At 45.9% G+C, this 26,975-nt stretch overlaps 1 protein-coding gene and 2 non-coding genes across 3 annotated transcripts; all 3 read right to left on the reverse strand.

The window, feature by feature from the left end:
• Positions 1-1,492: 1,492 nt before the first annotated feature.
• LOC142405083 (small nucleolar RNA SNORA31) lies at positions 1,493-1,628 on the reverse strand. Its single transcript, XR_012774058.1, has one exon. It is a non-coding gene; the product is annotated as a small nucleolar RNA SNORA31 (small nucleolar RNA).
• Positions 1,629-2,367: 739 nt separating this feature from the next.
• Positions 2,368-6,744, reverse strand: TPT1 (tumor protein, translationally-controlled 1). Its single transcript, XM_075489259.1, has 6 exons — positions 6,587-6,744; positions 6,121-6,194; positions 5,488-5,678; positions 4,650-4,755; positions 4,043-4,159; positions 2,368-2,599 (listed from the first exon to the last, which is right to left on the reverse strand). The coding sequence occupies exons 1-6, from the start codon at positions 6,612-6,614 to the stop codon at positions 2,597-2,599; spliced, it is 519 nt and encodes a 172-aa protein (XP_075345374.1). The 5' UTR covers positions 6,615-6,744; the 3' UTR covers positions 2,368-2,596.
• On the reverse strand, positions 2,665-2,794 carry LOC142405082 (small nucleolar RNA SNORA31). The gene has a single exon (XR_012774057.1). It is a non-coding gene; the product is annotated as a small nucleolar RNA SNORA31 (small nucleolar RNA).
• Positions 6,745-26,975: the final 20,231 nt, after the last annotated feature.

Consider the following 26,975-nt stretch of genomic DNA (forward strand, 5'->3'; position numbering starts at 1 on the left):
TGCCTCCACTGCAGGCAGCTACCACAGCAGCGTGGCTGAGACTGCTGCTTGTCACTGCCACGGTCCTTCCCCACCATCAAGTGTGGTTTAACCTCTCCTCCCTGGTGCCTGGCAGGCTTGACACCGCAGAGCAGCAAGACTCGCCCTTTTCCCTGAGAAACTGAAGGCAGCAATGCATTTTTGGAAAGCACGGTGCAGCCAGCAGCAAAACCACTTCTCTTGCAGCTCGCTGGAGAGACAAACAGAACAAGATCCTGCATCTCAAGAGCCTTTGAACTGACACTTTCCTACAACAGGCTGAAGGGAGACTTCCCATCAGAGGCTCCACCACGCAGAAAAGCATATGAGACTGATAGGAACATGCAACTCACCACTAGTTAGGCATGTTTGCACACACCAATTAAATATCACAATTAGCCTGGAGTACAGACAGGAGGGCATGCAATTTGCCATAAGCCATTCAACCCAACAGCAAGGCTGTGCTCATCATGCTTTTCAGCACCTGCTTTTCAAAGCAGCACCTCATCATTTGTAAGCAGCTGCCACACAGCAATTTGCTCCAGGCTTGTGCCCAGGGTTCCCAGCCTCAGCATAACTAGCCAAGCACCCAGGCATGGGCAAGAGCTGTTTTCACTCCCACATCCCAGCTCTGCTCAGTTTTAAACACTTTGACTCACTGGAAGCAGAAGCCAGGGGTATTGGGGGTTGCACAGCCAGACCAGGGGCTGCATGGCCATGCAAAGCACTGCCCTGCCCACCCTAAACTTACCCCACTGAGACGCAAAAGTCTCAAACTAAGCAAGTGCTTACTCTCCCCTCACATTAAGGCTCTCAGTTTTTAACAAAGATGCAACAGGAAGGGTAAGATAGCATCCTCACATGGCCCCATTAAACAAATCCTCTGCAAGGAAAGCAAGAGCTGGCTCACAGCGATTTTATTTAGGCTTTGAACCTGCCTTTCAGCCCCATTGGGTGAAGGCAGAGGAGCATTAATTTACATTACTCAGGTTACACCAAAATTGTACCTCAGCCAGAAGCACAGCTGACCCAAGACACTTTCTTGGAAAAGCTAAAAAAAAAAAGGTATGTAAATGAAGTTCCCACAGAGTTAAAATAGGGTGTGTTTAAACCAGACAGGAACCTCTGAGATAACTAGGGCACACCCCACTCCCACAGGCAGTATCTCACTCCTCCCATCCCACATCTATCTCACCCCTGCAGAAACCTACCTCCACCTCAGCCCTCCAGCACAAGGGGCCAAAACATGACACAAGACAGCCAAGATGCCAAAACTCTGCTGAAGTGGAGGCCCAAGGCCGCACAGATCAACAGCTCGCAAGTGGGTCATGCCCTCCCCTTTCAGGCACCTTAACCTCCTATACCTGCAACACTTAATGACTTGCAGTCCAAGGCAACATCCCTGGTCAGGCACACAATCACATTGTCAGCAGCAACATAAACCCCCTTGCCCCAGCTGAGGCTCTGTGAAGGTGTCTGTATTCCTTTATTCAATCCAGGCTGCCACAAGGTCAGGCAGGTAGAAAGCGCAAGGAACCTGTTACTGTTGCATCTCAGCAAGAACCAGAGAAGCAATGGCTGTTTGCTCCAGGTCTGTCAAACAGATGCATTTCCTAACAAGGAGCACAGCAGGAGCAGACGTTATACTCGGGTATGTCTCAAGCCCAGACATGCACCTGCTTTGTGATAAGCCTAGGATAGCACTAGGCCATTCCAACATTTCTCTCCCAAAGAAGGCAAGTACAGAAACCCCCCAAATCCTGGAACTTGAGTTCTAGTTAATCTGCTCCTGAAGAGCTGTCAAACACAGAGGAGCTAGTGCCACAGCCAGGCTGTGTTGGAAAACCTAGTAACTTCACCCTTCTCCCCACAATGTCCCCACTACCTGGGATCAGATAGAGTGCTAGACTAGTGCTCCATCCATCCTCCTACCTTAATCCTGAAGTCATACTACAACTGAGGACAGTCAAGTATCCTTGTCTGACAAAGCAGCTCAGCCAGCACTCAGCTCGAGTAGCACATATTCCATTCTGTTGGGGTTTTTTTATTAATTTTGGTATCTTCCAGAGATAGAAGTGTCTGTGCAATCATGAAAGATGAAGAAGGTCCACTCCACTACGATGACATTTCTTGAGCTTTGCCTTATTCCCTCAGCCTGCTCTTGCGCTCCAATGCCACAAGTAGAAACTATGTGAGGCCTGTCTGGAAACAGTCAAGTTGTAGTGCACTAGGACCAGGCTACACTACTGACAGTACCAAATCCTTGGACATCCTTGGACCAAATCTTGCTGCAACCTCTCCTGCAAGTCACCCTAAGGAACACACTAGACCAAAAGGCATCACCTAGAATGGGTTTAAATGATTTTTATTTTAGACAATCTACATGACAGATGTTTGGGTTTTTTCTTTTTTTAAAACAATGCCTCCACTCCAAATCAGGGTCAAAATAAGTGAATAAAGCTCAAGATGACATCAGTCCGGTTGTTAAGACATTGCCAGTTCCTGGTGTTGTGCCAATGAAGAAGAAACAGCAGCCAGCTATGAAGACAGGTGATCCAAAACCATACTGTTTGATTTGTTACTGAAACAAGAATAGCAAGCATTAGTTCAAGGTCATGACAGTCAGAGTAAGTTTCTGTATATCATTTGTGTATTCCCTAATTCAATCTGAGCTGCCACAATCAGGCAGGCAGAAAGCGCAAGGAAGTTATTTTTGCATCTTAGTGCAAACCAGAGAGCAACAGGACAAGTGCTCATGGTCTATCAGAGGATGCTGAGCATTTCTACAATCATACAGAGCAACTGGCATCAGCTGCTGAGCAAGCCAGACAAGATACTGATTCACACCCTTTTTGCTTTACATACCAAGTTTCAGATTTCCTCTCAAATAAGAGCGTGTCCTAAACAAGTACTAAAGCTTACACTGTACAGGCTGTCTCTTACAAGAGCTGTACCAAGAAGCTGGAACAGTTTTTTGTCTGCTGGAACACCTTGCTACTATTCTTTAACCCCATCTACTTCAAGATGGGGTAATCCGAATTACACATCCAAAAGGTCTGCCCAAGGAGGGGAGAAGCACACAAGCTTCTGCTCAGGAGGTACCTTCCAGGTGACTGCCTGTTCTAGGGTCCAGGACAGACGCCACCCTGCAGCCAAGCTGCAGGAGGTGGTGTGTCTGGGCCAGTAAAAAGTCTCTCTCTAGTTGGGCTACTGCTCCACACTGGAAGTTGGTTCATCTTTACATGACTTACATACCAGAAAGACTGTAAGAGGCTTTACAGATAAATTTAGCTGGCTATAAACAGGCTTCATAAGTCCACAATGACTGGGCAAAGCAATTGGTGATCCCACACTGCTAGTCTGCAGTGACTTCCACAGCTCTCAGAATAAGTCAAAAAAATGCAAGTGTTGGATCCAAATACTGTTTCTTTGCAACCACATTCCAACCCAGAGTAACTAAAGAGAAAGCAGACCACAGGAGCTGCCTGAGCTCAGGCAACTGGAGATTCCAGATAGAATAAAGTTAAGCAGTCAGTCAAGTATAACTATGTTCCCAATTTAGGGCAATATTTAAACAGATGGTTCTTGCATAACAAAACAAGGGCATCAGATTAAGTGAAAGATGAAATGTGATCATGTAAGGTACTTCAGAATTAATCCCCAGAAGAGGAATCCAAAGTAGAAATGCTCCATTTCAGAGGACATTTCTTTAATAGTTTAAAACCATTACCAATTACACACATCTCACCAAGCCGATTCCTTCTGCATTTCTTAGCCATTAAGTCACAATGAATCACTGCAGTGAAACTACATCCCCTTTGAGTATGATTCAACAGTATACAAGGGAAGTTTCAGCCACTTTGTACAATATGAAGCAGCAATTAGGCCATACTTAGATGAACTTTTAAGTTGTTAGACTGCCAGTTACTGCTCAACTTTAACAGGGATTCAACAGAACAAGTGATGCATTGAAAGAGCTAATCATGTAGTTAGGCGCATTCATCCAACTCAGGTCAGTACTTACACATTTCTCAATTTCTAAGCCGTCCTTAAAGAAAATCATATATGGGGTCACACCGTCCTCACGGAAATCCAGAAGAGCCACCATACCATCTGGATTCATGTTCTCTCCTACAAAAAACTTCAGAGAAAAGTGTTACTGAGACATTTAATGAGCTACCAGGGGAAAGTGCATTTTACACAAGAAAGCTGTAACATCTACTAGTTCAGTTTGAAGGCCTCCGTGACCAGCTGCAGGGATTTTGCTTTCTGCAGCTTGCCCATTTTAGTACCATACAACTTTACCACACCGCTATGAACAGCGGAGTGAGACACAGCAGGGGCCAAACTGACCCATCTTTCAAGTCTTTAACACCACAGTTCCTAAATGGTGATAACTACAAATGTAGTTAACTACAAGTGTTGCAAGCTGAAGCAAGATCCCTAAATGCCCAAGAGTCTTTCACTGTTTCTCCTCCCTGACTCTGAGCCCCTAATATTCTCAGAGAAGAGTAAGCTAGATGTCCTCACAACAGGAGCCCTCAAAACTCTCCACAAGCTAGTTCAGCAGGTGAACCAACTGCAGCTTGTATCACTGCAATACTGCTGTAAGGAGACATAAGTTTCATTACCTGGTAGTTTTTGAAGTTAGCGAGGATGTGTTTGATTTGTTCTGCAGCCCCTGTCATGAAAGGCTTTACTCTCTCTGGCTTGTGTTCCTCAAGTCTGGCTTTGATTCTGGAAGGGAAAAGAGCTCTGAAAACATGTTCTAGCCTAGTAACTTCACTGTGCAGCATCATGTCAGAGCAGAAAGTTACTGGCAGTCAAACTGTTTGATTTTACTCTTTTTGCCCTCTCCCTCTCAAAGCCCTCAAATTTTAACTTAGTTTTGCTAGCGAATTAGCAGAACAGTGCCTGCCACTCATATGAAGCTCATTTTACTTCTAGTCTAGTGGTAGACAAAAATTAGCAATCCATTTCCACAGCATCAAGACTACTGTCCATCAGTATCACAGAGAAAGTGTTTTCACCTTTAATGCTAACCCAATAAACACTGAGCAACATAGATTATACCTTGAATTAGCAAAAAGTTCCATTCAGATACATTGTATCAGGACATTTAAATTGTCAAGTTAGAAAAGCTTCCTGAAGCTTTCTTCACCACCCTACCTCCTTCCCCATGAAGGTCTGGCATAGAGCAATCAGAAGGAAAACAGCAAGGTTACAAATAATAGCCAAAGCGCATGATCAGGTCCTCTACCTTAGCCAAGATAAACTTAGATATTCCAGTATCAATTCTTTAGAGTTCCAGTTTTGCCAAGTATTAAGACATTATTGAAGTTCACGGCCAGTTTGGCACCTGTATCAGAACTAACACCTACTAGGAACAAAGTTCAACACTGTTTTTAAAATCTCAATGACCTAACAATTTTGCAATCTCATTTAAAGAAAAAGCCTACTGACACTTACGCTTTCATGTAGTCCTTGATGTACTTCTTGTAGGATTCTTTTGTAAAGCTGGTTTCCTGAAGGTGGTGGTTTATTACTATATCAACACCAGTTATGACCGTGGCTTCTGTTCCATCTCCCTCAGGACCTTCAGCAGAGGCATTGCCACCAATTAGAGAGTCATCAATTTGACCCTCTGTCCTGGTGACCATCTAGATTTAGAGACATCAAAAAACTTAACGGCTCTGCAGAAATCTTAATGCTACCGCTCTTACACATCTATGACCTGACAGCAGGGCATGACTTCAGAGCCACAGTTAAGTGCAAGGAATCTGACTGCAGCCCGAGCACAGATTTCTTAAGCCAGGCTCCTCTCCCGGTGCCTGACCAAAGCTTCGTTACACCGCCGGCACTCCGGCTTGGCCACCCCGGGCCCTCTCACACACCACTTGCGGCAGCAGCCAGCTCTACCCCGGCCACCGGCACCAGGCTGTGGTGGGTCTTCCCCTCTCGGGCCCCTCACAGGGAAGCCAGCCCCCTCTCCCCAAACCCTGCCTCCGCCACCGGCCCGGCTCCACGCAGCGGCCGGGCCCTGAGTCACCGCAGCGAGGCCTGCTTCCCCCCACTCTCCCTCGGGGCGGGCGGGCCACTCACCTTCCCCTCCACTTCCAGGCACAGACCGTTCGCCACCTCCCGGATCTTGTAGATGTCCGAGAACATCTCGTCCTCTGCGGGGGACAGACACACACACACAGGCGGGCGCCGCCGCGTCAGCCTCCGCCCTCCGCCTCCCCGCGCCGGGCCTCAGCCACCTTCCCCTCGCCGCCCTTCCGGGCCACGCTCCGCTCCGGCTTCGCGTCGCCGCCGGGCCCGGCGCTCCAGCCCGGGCACCGCGGCCTGGCCCGGGCGGTCCGTGCCCCCCTCCCCCTCCCCCCCGGTCCCGACACCCTCCCGCCCCCCCCCCCCCGCCGCGGCCGCCCGTACTGCACATGCGCGGTACCGCCAGGCCCAGCGGCCGGGCCCAAGCGGCGGCCGGCCGCTTCCCCCGACCGAGCGAGCGAGCGGCCGGCCGGCCCTCCCGGCCCCGGCCCCCTCCCCCGTGCGGCGCTGCCGCCCTTACGGCTGATGCAGTCCCGGTAGATGATCATGGCGGCGGCGGCGCGGGTCTCTGCGCAGCGACCCGAGAGCGGGCGGGAGCGAGGCGGAAAGGGCCGAGTCAGCGCCTGCCGGAGCTCATATAGCGGGCACGTCCCGGCGCGTCATCGCGCACGCGCGCCCTCCCCCCGCCCTCCTCCCCCCGCCCCCGCCCCGCGCGGCGCCCCCGCGCGGCCGTTGGGCGGTTGGCGGGCGGCGGCGGCGGCGGGCGCCGTTCGCAGGCCGTTGGAGCGGCGGGCTGTGAGGGGGGAGGCTGCCGCAGCCCACACCGCCTGCCCGCACACGGCGGCACAGCCGAGCCGGCGGGAGGGCGGCCGTATGCCTGTGCTGTCGAGGCAGGGGCAGCAGCGGTCGAAGGTCAGCCCTCTTTGCCCTCAGCCGAGCGCAGGGGGTGAGGACGGTCGGTCGCGGTGGTGGGCTTCGCTGTGCTTTGACTGGCAGATTTGCCCAGCGGCTGTAGCCGCCTTCCTCTTGCTGATTTTTTCCCTGACCTGGGCATGAATCTTACTCTTCAGCTCTGGCACCAGCTCAGTTTTCAAGGAGGAACGCTCCCAGCCTTCCCCAGGCACCTCGAGGAAGCGCTGCCGCGGGTCTCCCCCGCGGTCGGGGGTGCCACGACGTCATTTGCTGCTCTCCCTCCATTAAGAGCCTGATGACGTGTGTATCGGCTGCCCTGACCGCCTCCAGCTGCCGCCTTCGCACCTACAGCGTGTCTCGCTATGATCTCCATCATCTGTAATGACTACTGCAATGTGGGCCGTGCTCGCTCCCTGCTGAGGAGCTCCTGACACCTCGTACGGGCCATGACATGTATTCACTGCACTGAGTGCTGTGCCTTCTCCGAATAAATCATATTTTTAAAATGGAGAAATAATTAAGCTGTTGGACTCTTCCTGTTACTACTCCCTGAGATGAGTTGGGTATGTTCAGAGACACCACTTCTGTGCTTGCGAAAGGACTGGTTGGGGCCGGTATATTTTTCATCTTTTTCCACAGATAAGTGAGATTAAGCCCAGCAGTCAGGGTCGAGATGAAAGGCAGAAGGACAGTAATACCTAGGCCTCTTTTTTCCCTCTTGCACATACTTTTCTGCAGCAGCCTGTCACAGTTGAAATAAATTTAGACCTCCCTTGAACCCTGATTCTTAGGGGACATTGACACAACACCTTCAAAAGACATCATAGGACCTAAAATGCTTAACGCTGCTAACGATCCTGGGCTTGACAGAGACACCAGGGCACAGGATACAATTCCCCGTCCCGCACCCTTCTCAGGCAGTAAATTACTCATTGCTTTCTTTGTGTGTGACAGAGGAGCTCGGGTTTTATCTCTTCCTCCCCTGCGATCCCTTCCTTTGCTCCAGATATCAGTGCCCTTTTTTTTTTCATATGGTCTGGCTGCTTACGTAATCGAATTAAATTTATAAGTCGTTCTCTGCTGTTTTTCACCTTCAAGACTACTGCTGCTATTTCAGACCTGAAGAAGGGGCTCCTGCCCAAAAGCTTATCCGTTTTTTCTCAGTGGCAGCTGGCCTGATAAAAGACAGCCCCTCTTTTTACAAACCGCAGTAGGAAAAGAGCAACTTACATCTTCAGCAGTGGGTTGAGTGACGGGAACATTTGGCTCCTTCTCCGTAGTGTAATATGCAGCTAAAAACATCCAGTTAGTAGGTGTGCTTCAATTTGGTTTTATTTTGAAGAGATTGTTCTAGAAAACTGAATATTTCTGTAGTAGTATTGAAACCTCTTACAAATTCAGCGGTTGACTCAATTTACTGGGGTCAGGGTAGAAACCCTTTGGCACAACTGCTAAGGTAGATGGACCCTCAGGTTGCTTTGCCTGTAGGTCTACATTCAGAGTTGCAGCTGTGAAATGGGAGATATTATTTAAAAAGGCGTCGGTTAAATAGGTCAAAGCTCCTGTGTGAACACCAACTTGATGTGGAGTTAAGCTAAATCAGTATCGAGTTGAAAAAGCTTCAAATGAGACTAGGAGCATTGACATGACAAGGTTTTGCATCTTTTTAACTTGAGTTGCTTTTAAAACTGATTTAAACTCAGACAATCCTGAATAAATCCCAGGACTAAGTTAGTGGTATTTTAATTGGTGTAGGCTTTGCAAGAAGCACTTCACCAAGGTACCAGTGCTGAAAATTTCCTGTGATGCCATGTAAACAGATAATCATGTCATGTGCTGATACTTTGTGATGAACTAGATCAGAAAATGCTTTTTTCTCCGCCCCCCCGAAACCAGCATCATTTGAAGAAAACCTTAGTGTTCCTTGCCTGCTTTCTGTGCAGGTAGCCCCTTCAAGCACCTCTCGCATCCAGCCGGGATTAATACATTCCAGAATGGGGGGTTAAAAAGGTGGTCCCTCCACAGCAGGGTCTTTTTAGGTGCCAACTGACATCTAAAATGATGTGACAGGTTTTCCTGACAGTGCACCTCATCTTTGGAGACGTGTAAATCCCCAAGGACTGGTGGAAGTCCTGTGTTTTTATAGATGAGGCTTTTAATATCATTTGAGGAGGATTTTCTAGGAGGGTGTCTGCAGTCTCACGAGAAGCCTTTCTCATGGAAGACACATCTCAGCTAGTCGTGAATTATTGCAGTGTTACTCACTTCCATCAAATATTAGCATCTGGATATGACTGTGCTCAACTAATTGTTTGTGCCTTGGATTAAAATGGCAGATGACAGCTGATACTTCACCATTCTTTCTCTAAGTAAACAGTACGTTTTCAGCCCATCGTGGCAACTCCCGTTGAGCTGTATGAAAAGGGAGGAGATCCTGCCTGCAGCTACGTCTCTTGCCAGGTGCATCAGTGGAAATAAATGAGAGGTTAGGCTGAAGGGAGAGGTGAGGCTGGGCGATGACCTTAAGGGAGGGCACCAGTGCGTTCTTCTAACCTTTGTAAAAGGCTGTGAAAGTCACATAGTAGTGGTGATATTTTACATCATTTGCTGGATGCAGGGGAGAGGGTCCTAAAAATATATATATATATCTATCTCCTGGTACAGAGAAACTGTAAAATTGGAGACTAAACGACTGAGTGAGACCTGGCACTGCAGAGAGGCCTGGCAGGGCCGTCTGTGCCCAGTGCCCCCTTCCCCACCGTGTCTCCTGGCACGAAGGCTCTTGCATTGCGAGAGAGGGTGCATGACAAGCCCGTGATCAGCGTGTGTCTCCACAAATCTGGCTGGAATTTAGGACTGAAACAGGAGCTGTGACTTTTGTTGCCCCTCATTCCACCCACCCAGATGGAAACTGCAGCTCTAACTCGTTTTGTTCAAGTTCTTTCCGCAGGGAGTTTCAGGGCAATAAAGATTTGATCTCTAGGTGCTAAACCTTCTTAATAATTGGGAATTGACCTCAGAAAACCAGGCCATCAGTTTGACTCTTTCAGGTGTGTTTAGGTTACGCAATATAGCCAGCCTTTCAGTCCCTGGCAATCCTTGGAGCCTTTTGGATCTCAAGCCAAAATTTGTAATTTGGATCTATGTCAGCAGGGTACTAAGCCAGAATCCCAGATCCCAAGGTTGGTACTTGAAAGAGTTGAGCTTTGATCATCAGTGTAGCTCATTGGGTCTGATCTATTCACAAATAATAGAATATGTTAGACGGGATTAGATAGATGAAGATATCCCAGACAAAGGCATCACTTTTTAGAATACAAGAAAGGTCTTCAGTTCAGCAACAACCCCTCCTGCACGCAGAAGAAACGTAGGTGTTGTTACCCTGAGCTTTACAGTATTTACAATTCTTCCCCTTGCAGCTGGGTCCCGTCCCTGAAAATCCTCTGCATCTTCCTTGGCTGTACACCCACAGCTCCGCTTTGCTTGATGGCTGGCTGCACTTCTACAACCGGACAGAGAGGTCACTGCACGGCAACGAAAAGCCTTTTGACCTGTGACACGACAGGCATCAGCTCAGCTCACCTAAAACCCTGCCAGTGGGGATGTGTGAGGGTGTCAGGCTGCACTGCAACTAGTGCGTTTTCAGGAAGAACAGGACCGGAATTGCCAAGATAAGAACTTTGAAGCAAGGTGCTGCCCAAAGCTGCAGCCACGTTTGAGGCTTAGTAACCTTATAAACATCTGTTGTAATAATCAAATGTAAGTATGCAATTCACATAATGGTGATGCTGCTATAGAAATCCATTGTAGAGCCCTACCCTACCTCCATAGGAACGTAGACAATTTACCTTTGTCTAATAAGCAGGATGTGGCTGTCGAAAGCAGAAGGTTAACTGGTGTATTACTAGCCTTAGTTAGTAAACCATGAAGAACTGCTTAGATCTGCCAAAAAGGAAGGAAACTAGGGGAAAGGTAATTCCGGCAGGGGGAGATCGCGACCGCCGACTCACGGACCACCTACCCCAATTATATCACCGACTCAAATGATGAAGGTGAAGAAGAATGACTAAGCATGCGTACTAATGTACGTGCTGGGCGAAGAGATTTTAAGCAATCATTTAAATAGAAGAATACTGCATATGTATTAGGAAGTTGAATAAGTTAATGCTTTGTGTATAAACAACTGTTAATTTGAAAGCTTGGTGTGCTGTCTTGAGACAGGCACCCATATCTGCACAAATATGCAATAAAAGACCTCTGCTCTGTGTGTGTATTGGCGTTTCACACACCGGGTAAAAGAACCCTGATTTTTTGGGACAACATAACCATGTGACTAAAAGAGCTATGGTAGAAAGGCCTACTCCTGTCTTGGGTCTGCTACCGTTCAGTGCTTCACTACTGTGCTGAATGCTGGAACAGAGGGTGCATTCATTAAAGTTGCAGACAACATTAGGTTGGGAAGGACCACAAGCGTATTGGAGATTGAGATTAGAATTAAAAAATGATCTTGACACATTGGACAAATGGTCTGAATTGCTAGAAGGCACTTGGACAAGGCCAGTAGGTCAAATGACTGCCAGAGCAGTCAAATTTACTACAGGAAAATCCATTGAAGGCTTTTAAATGCAAAGGTGCAACACGAGGTTCAGGCAAGCTCTGAGCTGCACACTGCTAGAAGCTGAGGGGTGTATGGGGGAAGTGCTGCCTTATTCTGGCCCTGGTCCTCTGCTCTTCCCTAGGCTTCTGCTGCTGGCAAATGCCAGGGGACGCTGAGCTAATGCTGCACTCCATATGGCTGCTCTGATGTCATGCTCTTGAGTGCAGAGCAGAAATAATCAGCTACAGAAACAGGATAGAGAACTGGGCAGCAGTTCTGCAGAAAAGATCTGGGGTACTGGCGGATCCAAAGCTGAACCAGAATCATAGAACCATAGTATCATAGAATTGTTTAGGATGGAAAAGACCTTTAAGATCATTGAGTCCAACCGTTAACCCAGCACTGCCAAGTCCACCACTAAACCATGTCCCTAAGCACCACGTCTACAGGTCTTTTAAATACCTTCAGGGATGGTGACTCAACCACTTCCCTGGGCAGCCTGTTCCAATGCTTGACAATCCTTTCCATGAAGAAATTTTTCCTACTACCATCTGTCTTACCTGTTTTAAAAAAAGCCCATGCCATATTGGAATATGTAAATGGTGATGTTATGCCTAAGAAACTTCTGCTGTCTTAAAGATGTGAGGGGCTGAGCTCTGTTCTGTGCTGCTAATACCTCCTGGAGCACTGACTCCAGCTTTAGCAGTGCACTTTGAAAAAGGTACGGACTAATCGGCAAGGGTTCGGAAGAGCAGCGGGAATGAGTAGGAGGAATATGAGTTGGTTTATTTTGCTGCAAGGGAGTTTTAGATTAGGCATTGGAAATGCTTTCCAGTACTGTCAATAGAGAAGCAAGGAATAGGCTGTCTACCTAGTTCTCTGTCCCTGCAGGTTTTTAAGAACAGGCTAGAAACCCGCTCAGGTGAGATCAGAAAGCATGTTAGATCCACGATGAATGACACATGACACAGATAATAGCTGATCCTGCCCCACAGCAGAGGGACAGACTGCCTCTAGGTCCTTTCTAGCCCTACTCTGTGTCACCCAGTGATTCTTAGATGAACTATGTGCTGTCATTTACACCTGTTTAGGCTGATTACACAATTGGGATAAAAATAGTATCCTCGTGTCCCTGTTCAGAATGGACAATCCTCGTATCCCTATTCAGAATGGAAAAGAGGGTTTGGAAAAGGGATGTTGTCAGAGAGGAATGTGTTTGTTGTCCTGCATGGCAAGATGGGTCTGCATGGAAATCACGTGCACAGAGGGAGAAGCATTCAGGTTCTGCAGCGCCCAGAGCTTTAATCCTTTAATCCTAAAGGAGTCCCTACTTTAGTCCTATTTAAATTCCATGTGGTACAGTCCTTTGGCTCAGATTAGAGATATGCTGCAGACAGGGCTCCTTCCATGCCAAACCTAAGGGAAAGGTGAGCAGGGATTTAACCACTTGTGCTTGCCGGGACTCTGCTTAACCTGCAGGCAGTAAGCCTGGATCTCTCTGCAGAGAGATCTGCTCTTACAGCAGAGTGGAAGATTTATAAATTCATCCACAAAAAAAAAAAAAAAATATCAGCGCATGCCTGGCTGATTCAATTACTTTGCAAAGAGTGAGGGTGGAATTCATCCTATTTAACCTCCACAGCAGAGATGGCTCACCACTAGATCCCGTTGTTAAGTGAGCTGAATCTGACTTCTCATGGAGCAGCAGGGCCTGCTACCTAAGGGCAGGGGAGCGGGGAGGGTGGCGAGGCAGGCAGGGGCAGTGTCCTGCCCGGCAAGGGCTCATTCCCACGGTGCCCCAGCGAGGCCAGCGGAGCGGGACCAAGGTCCGAAGTCGAGCCGGGGCTGGGACCAGCAAGACACAGGGCCAGACCCAGCACGGCTGCAGCCTACGGCGGGCGGGGAGCGAGGGAAGGGCCGAGGGCAAACCCAGCCGCTGAGATGTGGGGGAAGAGGGTCCCAGCGAGGCTGCTCATGGCTCCGTCTCAACCGCAGCTGGTTTTACTGCAACTTGAGCCAAGGTTGCAGCTTCTATCTACAGACACCCCTCTAAAGTTGAACAGCATTTTTCTAAGGCCAACTAACCTCTCTGCCTAATTTTTCTCCCCGAAGATGTTGAGCTGAACTGTATCCTCAGTTAACTTAGCGATCCCCATAGAGAAGACTCAAAGAAGACTTTCCCCTCGCTAGATCTCTGTGTTTGCCCTCTGGATGTAAGACTTTCTACTTATTTGGGTGCCTGTGACATACGGAGACACCCCACCAGATGGCGGGACAGGGGCCGGTGGGTGGCAAGCAGGGCTCTGCTCACCTTGGTAGGAGGCCAGAACTTTTTCCACTGGTGCTGGTGTCATTCCCACATCACCTGGAATGCCCTAGGACCAGTGCAAAAAAAATTTGATCTTGGACCTGTAACTGATACAACCTCTCTGGGCTCCTGGCCAGCTGGATGCTGCACACAAATACCATTCTCTCCAGATAATTAGCATCCCCATGTGATGAGCTTGGGTCTATTGAGTTTTTAACCATTAGAGGGACTAATCCTGCTGTGCTAAACTCACTCAGTTGCCATTTTTCAAAACGGCATTTGCTTCACAAATGTTTTGAAGCCTGAAATTGAGTTCTGCCATTTTAATGCATCGCTACTTGCTTTTTAGTTCATTGTTATGCAGTGTGAGCTCTCAGTTTTGTCAATAGAGAAATAATCATCAGAGCGCGTGGCATGTTAATGGTGTTATTCCTAAAGTTCTGGCACTGGATTTGCCAGCAGGTAATAAATAAGGAACACACTCAGTTACATTCATAAAGCAAACTTTGCTGCAGATGCTCCAGGAGAATGGCAGGAATAAAGGTGGCATTATAGGGAAATGGGTAGATCGAGCTTTTGGTCTCCCAGTTGTGCAAAGCATCACTTTTAAGTACTGTAGAGGAAAGCAGGCATCGGGACTAAAAGTCTGCCTTTTGGAAAAGAGCTTCCGAAATGGCAATACAGTAACTTGAGTTCATAACGCTTGTCAGCTGCGAATACAAACCGGCTGTTATTTTCAAAGATCCCAAGACAGATTTGTTATTTATTATTTTCTGATAAGGATTTTGTGTCTACTATATTCCCCTCTTCTGTGAAAATCAAAAAGGGACCTGAACAACAAAGGATATGTTGGAGGTTTACGAGGTATCACCCAGCTTCTGAGTGATTTTTAATTGCTCTGGTTTATGTTGTTTTAGAAAGGTACGGCAGTACTGTAGGAGACACTATGAAATGGGGAATTTTAATGGAAGGATGGTAGAAGAAGCTCTTTGCAAGCTGTCCCCCACAAATGTGCTCTGAGAAAATAAGGGCTGATCTGTTTATCTATCTGTGAGATGGCTGATAATCTCAGGCACTTTAAGACTAAGGTAGGAAAGGACCTTGAGAGGTCAATCAGCCAGTCTTCTTGCATCAGGGGGATTAGTTAGACATGCACCACTCTGGGGAGATGTTTGCCTACCTTGTTTTTCAGGTCTCCTGATGATGGAGATTTCCAGCCTGCTCTGCAGAACACACATTTACTGAAAAAGGGCTGGGGGCTGGGTCCTCCCATTCCCCTGTGAGTGTTGTAAATATAGGATGGGTCATAACCTGTATTAAAGTGGATTTAGGGGTCTGTCTGATGCTCAGATCCTTATGGAGCTCAGCCTGCCTCATTCTACACTGACACCTGGCTGCACAGTTTCCATATTTATCTGAAAAATTGCTGTATTAGTTGTCAGTTCTTTCACACAGGATGAACCAGGATGTTCCTCACTGTTTGGTTCCTTCACTGGGCCAGTGGGCACGTGGAAGTTTATCTGCAGGGCCGTGATACTGTAGGTAGAGAGGAGAAATGGAGGAACCAGCCCACCTCATGTATTTCTGCCAAGAAACTTTACATATAAAAAGCAGTTTAGCTAATGAATACAATTCAGGGCAGAGTTGCCTGAAGTGATAATAGATACTTCTGTGAAAACATAAGAGCAGTTCTCAGTGCTGATCAGGAGACTAAACTGTTAGCGACATTTTAAGAAAGAAATAGAGTAAAACCAGAAACATCCCTGCCAAATATATGTCTGTATACACACACACATGCAGAGTAAGTATCTGTATATATATACATACACATTTTGTATATGATTGTTGTATGCTCAAATGTCAAATGCCATGTGCAGTTCTGGCTTCCCAGTGTCAAAAGGGTATGACAGAAGTAGTAACAGTACCAAGAAGAGAGGCAGGGAGCAAAATAATAAACTGGAACAGGACACACCAGCTTTAAAAAGAGATATCTGGGGTGGTGGGTATGATGGCCGTCTTTGAAACTAACAGCGGCATTGAAAAAGTTAAAAAAGGTCAATTATTCACTGCCTGTCAGCATATGGGAAGTATGGGAACATCAAGAAAATTAGGAGGTGACAGGTTCAGAAGGGACAAAAGAAGTCTCCTTTTAACACCCTGTGTGTAGTTATAGTGTGGAACTTAACTGCTCCAGGATGCTGTGGATGCCAAAAGTTTAGATTATTGCAAAAGCAATTAGAAAGAGTCGTGGAAAAAATGCAGAAAGGGCTGTTAAGCACTTCTGGCTCAGGAAGAAGCCCTTCAGCCAAGGACTGCTGGAGGCTGGAGAATTTAACACTGAAATATTACCTTCCTCTGCATAGATTTGTAGGTTTTGCGGGATAAAGGGTTTGGAAGAGATCTCCTGTATCCTTGAATCCCCTTTATTAACTTATCAATCATGTGCAGCCTCAGGGAGGGACATTTCTAGGAAGGAAGAAGGAGCACGAAGGTCGCAAGGAGGCTAGGGAATCATCTCTGGCTGTTTCTCTGGCCTGAAATAACCCTTGGCGAGCTGTGCAGCCATGCTGAGGTGAGGGATGGCCGCTGCCCGCTCTGCCTCACCAGCTCCCAGCTATGCTAATTGCATTAGCTGCTGCCCTGAGGATTCTTCCTCGTCTGATTTTGCTGTCTCATAGTTCTGACCTGGTTTTGACATTTGAAAGAGCAAGTAAAACCCTTATGTGTGTCAGGTGGTTTAGCTGCCGTCAGCTTCCTTACTGTTTAATGACTGTGCCCAAATGTCCAGCCAAGGCGGTGTTGGATATCCCCGGGTAAGCGAAGGATTACGGAGGTGCTGTGAGGTCAGGCTGCTTTGTTTCAGCCATGCCAAGAAATGGCATCCGTCCTCCACAGTCTTTTGGGCAGCCACAGGCCCCCTCCATCTGCTTATTTTTGAGTTGTTCTGCAATGTGGTCTAGTCCTCTATTCCTCCACCTGTGGGTCACCGGGCGTTAAATGACAGCAAATTTCCCATCTGGGACATCGTGACACACGTGCACACCTCAACACACAAACATTTACATGTGTGCAAGCAAGTGAAGTGCGTCGGGAGACAGAAAAGATATATGCACATTCAAAGTTGAGCACACATATTTTTCTGTTGTAAATGAAACCCACTATGGCCGTGATGTGCACAGTGCCTGTTAGGTTTGGTTTCATTATTTTTTTCCTAGAAGGTTATGCCGTCCTTCAATTTTGAAAAGCTCAATGGCGTGGGCGGGAGCACAGTACGCACCTGGGAGGCAACAAAAAAATTCCCGTGTGCCAAAACTGGTGTTTACAGCCGCTCTTCTCTGCGACGGCAGTCAGTGCATAACCCTCCTGTCTCAGATTCGCCATGCATGAAATGAGGCTAGTAATGTTTATCCACCTACTGTGAGGGTTGATAGAACAAATCATTTTAACTCTATGGGGATAGGAAACCAGGAAGAAATCCCACTGAAATAATTAATATATACAGGAGCAAGTGAATGCGGAGAAAAGAAGGCGGCTCGGGGGCGTATGCTCTTACAGCACAAAGCAAATGATTCTCCACTGAGAACAGCATGAATATGGAAACCATGCAACAGATGCACTATGCTGAACATCAAATGTATGTAAATTATGCTGCTTGTCTTTTTGGTGCATTTCCTCACCATTCACAAATGGTTTTGTGATGAACATCTGAGAGAGAAGCTGAGGAGTTGGTTTTGGTTACAGCGGGTGTTGCAGACACACGGTGAGAGCGTGCAGGGTACGGTGTGCTGGGCTGCCCAGAGCCGTGGTCGGCCCCTAAATAGCAGGATAGAAACTGGCCTCTGCTTTCAAACTCCTCTGCAGCAGGGCAAAGGGAGCAAGCCCCAGCCAGGCACTTAAGAGCAATGCCATGGAAATGGGGACAGTTTTTCTTTCTTTCTATTAATCTGAGTTTATTATAGAATCATAGAATCATTTAGGTTGGAAAAGACCTTTAAGATCATCAAGTCCAACTGTTAACCCAGCACTGCCAAGTCCGCCACTAAACCATGGCCCTAGGCACCACATCTACAGGTCTTTTAAATACCTCCAGGGATGGTGACTCAACCACTTCCCTGGGCAGCCTGTGCCAATGCTTGACAATCCTTTCCATGAAGAAATTTTTCCTAATATCCAATCTAAACCTCCCCTGGCACAACTTGAGGCCATTTCCTCTTGTCCTATGGCTTGTTACTTGGGAGAAGAGACCGACCCCCACCTGGCTACAACCTCCTTTCAGGTAGTTGTAGAGAGCAATAAGGTCTCCCCTCAGCCTCCTTTTCTCCAGGCTAAACAACCCCAGCTCCCTCAGCCGCTCCTCATAAGACTTCTGCTCCAGACCCTTCACCAGCTTCGTTGCCCTTCTCTGGACACGCTCCAGCTCCTCAATGTCCTTCTTGTAGTGGGGGGCCCAAAACCAAACACAGTATTCGAGGTGCGGCCTCACCAGTGCTGCGCACAGGGGCACGATCACTTCCCTAGTCCTGCTGGCCATGCTATTCCTGATACAAGCCAGGATGCTATCGGCCTTCTTAGCCACTACTTCTTAGCCAGCTGTTGACCATTATCCACTCCTTTGGATTTCTGCTGGCAGCCAGTGCTATTTAAAGACTTGGCTTTTATCCAAAGCCCGCACTCACATGCTTCATACAAGAAATACAGACAGAAAAATAGCAAATTCTCCATTAGTTCATTGAACAGTTCTGCTGCTGCTGAACACAAAAGGCACCGTTTCAGTTTCTGCATGCAGTCCTGACTTGTAAGCAAGCTGCTTCCCTGAGGGTCAGCTTTGCCAGAGGAATGACCTGACCGCTTGTAGGTACAACAGCTCTGTACTAGTTGGAGTTTCACCGAGGCAGACAGAGGCTCGGGGCAGTGATTTTGACTTGCAATTCTTTTTTTTTTTTGAGGATTTCACATGAAAAGTGCAAACACAAAGACTGGATCTTCTGATTGTTGTGGCCCACTGAAAATGAAGGGCCATGAAAATTCGTCTTCATAATTTCCTTGATTTCTGATGATATTCTCCATTCCTGAAAACAACCGCAACGGTTGGTAGATATATTGACCAAATGTGTTTATTCATTCATAGCTTCTCTTTTGATTGAATGCAGTTGTGACAAATTATGACGTATTTCCATAGCTAAGGAAACAAAACTATGGAGATCACGGATATTCAAGAAGGATAATAAGAACCCGAGATCTTGCCATGATAAAATATTTCAGCGGTGCTGATGCAGGAGTCTGGTCTTCAGAGAGCTACAGGGTTTTTCACAGTGTGGCATTGGCCTTGCATCCCCAAGTTACAAAATGTTAACCCTGAAAGAGAAGTATGAAAAAGGGCTGGGTTTTGGACTGACAGCTGGAAAGCCCCATGTCCCAGCCCTGCTGGAGCAGTGCCACTTTCTAGAGTGTTCAGGGCTAAGCTTGTAAATCTGTATTTAGGAATCAAAGTAATTTTCTTCTGATTCTCAGAGGAGGTAGGAGCTTCCTGTGATGCTCAGGTCTTGCTCTTGGCACTCAATTTGGGCTTCCATCTTTTGGTGTCAGTCCCTTTATTCCTGACATGTACCTGTGGGCAGTACTACACAGAAGTACCCTGAAGAATCATTACTAACAGCTCAGAAGTGCAGTATATGGGATGAGATCTTTTTAAAGCCTCGAGGAAGAAGCATGTAAGAATTGCACCCCCTCGCTCAAGCCCAGTTGCAGAGATGTGAACAGCAGCAGGCACTGCTCCAGCCTCTTTTCACTATCAGTGCAATTTCAGTCATATTCAGAATTTTGAAGTCCTTTATTTGCCCTTTTATACCATTAATACGAAGGACCTACTAGCTTAAAAACTGTAACTAGGAATAGCTAGGGATTTACCAGGAGGCACCAAGGGGAGAAAGACAGATTTGTGCTATCCCCCCCAATATTTCAACATTACTGTTATCATCCATATATCTATCTCAAAGAATTAAAAATTATATTAACATGCATACAATGTTAACTACTGTTAGCTAATAAATATTTTTAGTATGAAAAATATGAAAGCTACAGACTGCATATACTGCACACATGGACTTGCATATATAACTCATGGAGAATGTACTGGTGATCAGATAACTTTAGTCTTTTAATGCAAATGTCCAGTAGAAATCTGAGAGGTGAAGATTGTTGAATATATGCATTCAGGTTTTGTCTGGTGTGTGATACAGTAGTAATATTAAGGTGACTGTAGTTGTTACATTTTTTAATCATGTAGTTTGCAAGGAGAGAGCTGTGATTTACAATGCAATGTTTTATTTTCCATGCTCTGGCAAACGGCACCATGGCTTTATTTTGACTTAGTTCAAACACAAATTCTTATGCTAATAGTGTATAGTAGCAGGAAACGAAGCCAAACAATGAAGATTTGCAAAATTTTGGGTACAATTCTTTTATGATTTCCAACTTGTTTTTCAGTGCTTGCTCTGCATTTGAGCATTTTTAAACTAAGAAAAAGGATGGTCTGAATTATTACTGTGTATGAACACAGTTGGCATAATATTTTAGCTGATGCATCATCATTATTGCCACTGTTATTAATTAACATGTTGAATGTCTTGAATGTATTAAGGCATAGTAAGTTTGTATTCTGTAGACAAGGTTTATGTTAACAAATGTTTGTGATTAATTTAGAGTTGATGTAAAATACAGCACAGAGTTGATATAAAATATAGAGTTGATATAAAATAAAAAAAAAATACATTACCAAAAGTCATGATGTATTTGCTACAGGATCTTATGCATTCTCTACAAATATATAAATGGCTTTAATTTGCACTACTCTTCCTAGTTTTCTTGTGATCATACTTTTATTTTGTAGGTGCTGTATTTTCTCTTTGTAGTGCTTGCAGTAACTTAGACATGAATCCATTAATGCAATTACGGAAGTGTAAAGCAGAAAGCAAAAGACTTACCTTTTAATACAGCAGCGCAGAGTGACCCCACAGTAAGGTCACGCTGCTTGCACTGGCTCCAGTCTGTGGTCAGGAGAGGTCTCTGGCAGCTGGTTTTGGAACCTGGCACAAACTCGCTCTGTCATGTGCTACTCGGGGAAAAGTTCAGACATTCAAATCTGGGCTCAAAACACAGGCAGCGAGAGCTGAGATGCAGTTCTGAGAGAGGAGATTTATTGCATATTTTTACCTGTCCCACAGAGCTCCTGACTGCCCTTTGAAGAGTGTACCTTTTAAAGTTCATGTTTGGAAGCACCTCTTCAAGTATGAAGTAAGATTGGGAGTGGTGTGGAGAGTATCTATATCTGGGTATGTGGCATTCAGTGATGGCAAACATTTCCACGTATGCTTGAGAAGATTTTAAAATGGAGACATACTGGAGCCAAGATAGACTAATGCATTAGTACAAATAAAACCAGCCAGTCTCCATCATCAAAAATTTGAAGTGACTACTATTACGCCTTGCCACCTTTGGCTCCTCACCCCAATGGCCACAGTCAACTAGAATCAACAGAGCAAAGCCTATATGACCTCAGAGTGATGTTTGAACATACATCTCTGTATTTACAGTGCAATACTTAACGTCGGTGTCATGGCATGTCCATAGGCTTAATGTACACTAAAGAGGATCATCTGCTCTATAAATTCAGCTGCACTTTTTGTGGCAGCACCTTAAGCGCTAGTGCACGTGAAGTATTTTAACATTACCATGTCTAGCCTAATATTTGAAGACGTGAGGTTAGACCCTCGGTTTAGGATAAGCAGTTGTTAGCATCCTGACAAAAATCTGGGGGACATACTTTACTCTGGATTTTCATTCAAGACTTTTTTTTCCCATTTTCGCCTCCAAAACTTATGCTCTGAGAACTTCACAAAATAATAATTGGCCTCCCACCACTGCCCTCCAATATAATCAAACCTCTGGCCTTCCAAGCATTTTCACAGTACACTCCTCACAAGGCTAAGACAGATCAGCTAAAACTTGGAGGCAAACCTAGGCCCATGTAATGAGCCTATCATTCATTAACATTTACATTGCCAGTTGTTTCAGTGCATTTGAAGGAAATAAAATGGGGAAATTAAAGGAGAAAGAAGTGAATGTCAGTGAGAAGCTCTAGGGCCCAATGCCATTGCCACTAGTCAGCAAACGGCAAATACCTCCAAACCTGGAAAATGCACTCCAGGGTTGCTGAAACTGTTGGGGGAGAGAGCACTGGATGGGAGGAAAAATGTTGTGGCCTGTCTGAACAATTGTTTTCCTGAGAACTGATGTAATTTTGCAGTGGATTTAGAAGAATTAAGAAGAAAAAAAGCTGTTCAGCTGAGCTTTCTGGGTAAACTGATTTTGACCAAGAATGTTATTTATGAAAATGCAAAAATGCTCTCATTGTTTCTAATGCAAAACAGCAAAATAAAAAATCTGTGGCACAGGCAGAACAGCTTTGATCGTAAGAGTCCTGCTTGTGATTTCTCCTGCTACGAGAAGTGCTGCACTCATGACAGCATGCCAAGTATTCCGTTCCTACTGCTGTTTTCCTGCAACATGTGAAGGAAGTTTTGAAGGTCTCACTGCTGCTGCAGCTCTGTCTCGTATCACTGTTGGTAGGGGATCACAGCACAGCGCAGAGCTGCTGCAGAGGCTACACGGGCTTAAGTAAACTCTTAGAACCATTTCTGGGCAGGTATCCAGAAGCCAGTGTCTTGCTAAGCTTGGAGGGCTTTTCAAACACAACTAATCTTGACACTTGACACCCTTAAATTTAGGGGTGTTAACATTTAGATTGAAAAGACTAACACATAGCTACGTGCTAACATGGTCAGATGAGAGGGCAGCTCAGTTTGGGAGCTATATCCTTCTGCAGTGGTGACGCAGGCAGTGGTTAAACTAAGATCTTTTTTGCTGATTAGAGACTTGCTGAGCTAATTGAATGAGCTCTGTTCAGATAAACCAGATGGAGCTGCAGGAGTTGCACACCACTGTGGTTTTTCCCCACCTAGTCTTTAACCACACCATTTAAATATCTCTACGATGTGCCAGATAGATAGTATGGAGAGAGTAGGATCATCTATATTGTATACTTCATGGCTCACTCTTTGCACCTCTCCCATTCCTTTCAGATGATGTAGACTTACTGATCAAAAGCCATCTTCTGGGGTTCCCCTGTTTCTGGAACTGATTCCATACCCCAAGATTTTAGAAATACAGAGCATCCTGTTTATAATCTCCAAAATTCAGTGGAGATTCAATGGAGTCGCAGTGACAATCAATATCAGAAAAAGTGCTGTCATCTGCATATTACTGAGAAGCATTTGAAAAAAAGTTGTGTAGCCTCTATAGTAACCTCATTTTCATACACATACAGTTACATCCGCTATAGAAGCCTTTCAGGTAGGGACTGTGGCTTAAGATACAAAAATAATAAAAGCAGTGGATGTACGTCTTTTGGAACAATATAAAATACAGGATGTGTCAGAACTACAAGATCTGGGCTAGTTTCCCATAAAATTTACAGATATTACAAACCCCCAAAGTTTAACTCCATCCAGGAGGATGGAGTTTTTTTTTTTAATTAAAAATAAAACAGAAAAAAGAAGGGAAAGCTGCCGGAAAAAAAAGCTCTCCAAGCAGCCTGAAGGATGGCCATGCTGGGTCTCCTGAGGCCTGACTGCATGGCGCTGTGGCCTTCCAAGGTCCCTCCAGGAAATTCAGCTCAACATCCAGCCACTTTCCTTGGAACATTTTGGCTCTCAGACTGCTGAAGGTGTCAGAAGTAGCTTTTACCAGTAGCACTTTCCTCTGGAACAGGCTACCTAAATGCCTTAATCCTCACATCAACTATTACAGAACCGGCAGACCATTTGTTTTCAAAAGATCACTTATTCTTTTCACTTACAAAAAAACTCTTGTCATTTCAGATAGTCTTGTACCAGTAGAAGCTTCTGCAAAATTTATATATGCCTGTTCTCCTCATGTCTCTTGTCTCGGTCTTCATTTGTACTATCTTCTCTTGCTCATCTATGTCACTCTTAATTGCCTTTTTGTCTCTCTTCTCCCTGTCTTCTTGCTGGCTTTGCATTTGAAATGAAAAGCAATGAAATTTGTAGGCTGGTTCTTTGATTCTACAGGTCTGGATTCCCCATGGCCTTAGAGCTGAAACAAGGCCAATCCATCTTCTGCATGAATTAGACTGCATTTTTAGCTGTACTGTAGGAGTCCATCTGAAGTCCTTAGATGAGGTTTTACACATGGTCCAGCTGGCAGCCTGCAGGCTGCAAGGTGGCTCTGCCTTGTTTGCAGTCTCTGCTCTCTGACCTTGGAGAAGGTTGGAAAAAGTTGTTAGTGCACTGTGTAAAGTCTGGTGGTTAATGCCACCTCCTGCTCACGCTGCAAGCCAGACAGGAGGCCAGAGGTATTAGGATGTGGCGTTAAAGGCGGGATACATACTGCAACCCCTCAAACGTTTTTGCTGTGCCAGATACCTGTGGCTACGTCCTGTGAGATGTTGAGTCATTCTAATAGTTTGATGCTTCCAAAAAGGCTGAACCCACTGCAAGTCACGCACTCCTGCCGCTTCTGTTACATTGGCGCTGGTGCCAATGGGAAGCCAATTGAGTTCCATCAGCTGGCAAAAGCCTAGGTTTTGATGGGCGCGTTCTGTAAACTTAGTGAGTTGAACCTGCTCACGAGCCAGACGAGAGCTATCACCGGCGTGAGCAAAGGGCCAGAACTGTGTCTGGGAATGGGAGGGGGATGTAGGAAAGTAAGGGAGCATCCTCCTTTGTTGGCAATGAGCTGCTACATAGGGGTGCCGTGTTGCAGAATACCTTTGTTGCAGGTGCAAGGCACATCGCTGTGCTCGCTGGTGCTGCCACTTAAGGCATGAGTGAGTCCAAAAGCCGACATACACTGAACCCTGTGTAGGGAAGGACGACGATGGAAAACGGAGGCACGTGTTTGAACACATCAGCTGTCATGTTTCAGAAGCCCAGGGTGTCTATCACTGCAGTCTGTGCCCATTCAGCCTCTGGAAGACCACCTCTTTCCCACTCTGTCAGGCTTTGCTACTGGAAGCGCAGAAATGTGAATTCCTGCCTGTGGCTGCTGCTTTGCAGGAGTTTGACATAGGCAGGGAATCCTAGTGCACACTACAAGATCCTGAGTGACTTGTCCAAGATGTGTTTTTTGTGGCAGATGACTACCATAAGGACAAAATCCTGCAGCTGTTTTCCCCTGCTGTGCAGAATAACCCATCTTGCTCAAGGTTAACAGCAGTCAGCTCATCTTGGTCAAACACAGTGTTGGTTCTAGGACCCTGGTGTTGTCATGCTGTGAATCAGCAGGCCTGCAAAGCAAGAAGGTACTTCTTCAGAAAGCATCCTGTCTTTTCAAAACCTTTTAATTTCAAAAAAATTGTGATGTTACTTAAATGCTTCATTTTACAAAATTTTGTAAAGTCCATTTTTAAATTTAAAAAGAAGGAAATGGTATTCAAATGCTGATAGGAAAAGCTGGGTTACCCAAAGCCAGACTGTGGTAAACAGAAGAAAAGCTGGATTATTCGGGTAATGATTTAATGCAAAGTATTCTATAGACACTAGGGAAAAATTATCAAAACTTGGGAATCAGGAAAGAGAATAGTGAGGCTCCTTTAAAAAGTAACAGCACCGAAAGTTTGGAATTTTCCTACAAAGGCATTTCTGTGTTTTGATCAATCTAAATCCTGTACTGTGAGGACATGGCTCGGGGTCACCTGCCACCACATCTCACTGTGTGTTGTCTTGTGTGAGTCATATTTCTGTTACCGTAGAACTACTTCAACTGCAACTCTGCTTTCACAGGACTGTTGAGTGCAAACGTGTATTTTCCCCAGCAGATGCTTCCTAGTATCCCTGGATATTGAGTACTGCCAAGTAAGGGGTGTACTTAAAGCAGTAGAAAACATACCGTATGTACCCTGTTCTTTGGTGTTACACCAACCTCTCTGTCCTTTTTTCAACACTGAATCATCTCTTCTGGAAAAGGTTAGGCCATATCTTACACCACGTGCTGCCTAGTTTTTAGTAGGGCACAGAAACATGTTTGCTTTTCTTTGTGTTGCATCTACTAGCATTCAAATTGGCATCATTTCTTCCAGCTGCTACTTGTTTAGCTGCAGTGCCATGTTCGACAAAAGCCTCTGTGAAGCAAGTGTGACTGATCTTTATTTGGCAAGCGGTCAGAGGACAACAGCCCACTTCTCAGATTGCCTGTTGAGGTTGGAAAGTATTGTATAGGAGTGAAAAGCTTTCTGTAGTGCCTTCCTATTTGAGAATCTTTAACAGCTTTTCATTTGCTCATTCAAATAACATCAACTCCAACACTGTGACACACATAGGAATTATTATCTCTGTAGGGAGTCTCAGAAATGAAGAGAAATCAATTTCCCAGGACCCACTGGAAGATTGCAACACCTTCAGAAAATTTTGTCTGGATTACAGGTTTACATTTACTAGAATTGCCTTGCTGGGAACTCATGCTGTATGACTTCCTCGTCCACTCAAACCCCGGAACTATCCTCAGTTCCTTCACCCTTTACGCATTAAAAACAAATAACATTGTCCTTTTATATCCACCAAACTAGGATACGATAAAGACCTTTGTCTCTTGGCAATGCCAGAGTCCAAATCAGATTATCAGAAAATATTAACAAAAGGCTACAAAATAGCGTTTACTGTTATTCCTGCTTTCACTTTCCTTTCTCCTTGAACTCTGCACAGCAGAGTCTGTGTCGTGGTTTAACCCCAGCTGGCAACTAAGCACCATGCAGCCGCTCACTCACTCCCCCACAGTGGGATGTGGGAGAGAATCAGAAGGGTAAAAGTGGGAAAACTTGTGGGTTGAGATAAAGACAGTTTAATAAGTAAAGCAAAAGCTGTGCACACAAGCAAAGCAAAACAAGGAATTCATTCACTCCTTCCCATGGGCAGGCAGGTGTTCAGCCATCTCCAGGAAAGCAGGGCTCCATCACACGTAACGGTGACTTGGGAGGACAAACACCATCACTCCAAACGTACCCCCCTTCCTTCTTCT

This window comes from Mycteria americana, chromosome 1 (assembly GCF_035582795.1).
Source record: "Mycteria americana isolate JAX WOST 10 ecotype Jacksonville Zoo and Gardens chromosome 1, USCA_MyAme_1.0, whole genome shotgun sequence".
Classification (NCBI taxonomy): domain Eukaryota; kingdom Metazoa; phylum Chordata; class Aves; order Ciconiiformes; family Ciconiidae; genus Mycteria; species Mycteria americana.

Excerpts from the sequence above, each read along its gene's own strand:
- TPT1 (XM_075489259.1), bottom strand. The coding sequence starts at position 6,614 with ATGATCATCTACCGGGACTGCATCAGCC. Across the intron at positions 6,195-6,586 it reads CTACCGGGACTGCATCAGCC|AGGACGAGATGTTCTCGGAC; the intron begins GTAAGGGCGGCA and ends TGTCCCCCGCAG. Across the intron at positions 5,679-6,120 it reads GCCTGGAAGTGGAGGGGAAG|ATGGTCACCAGGACAGAGGG; the intron begins GTGAGTGGCCCG and ends CTCTAAATCTAG.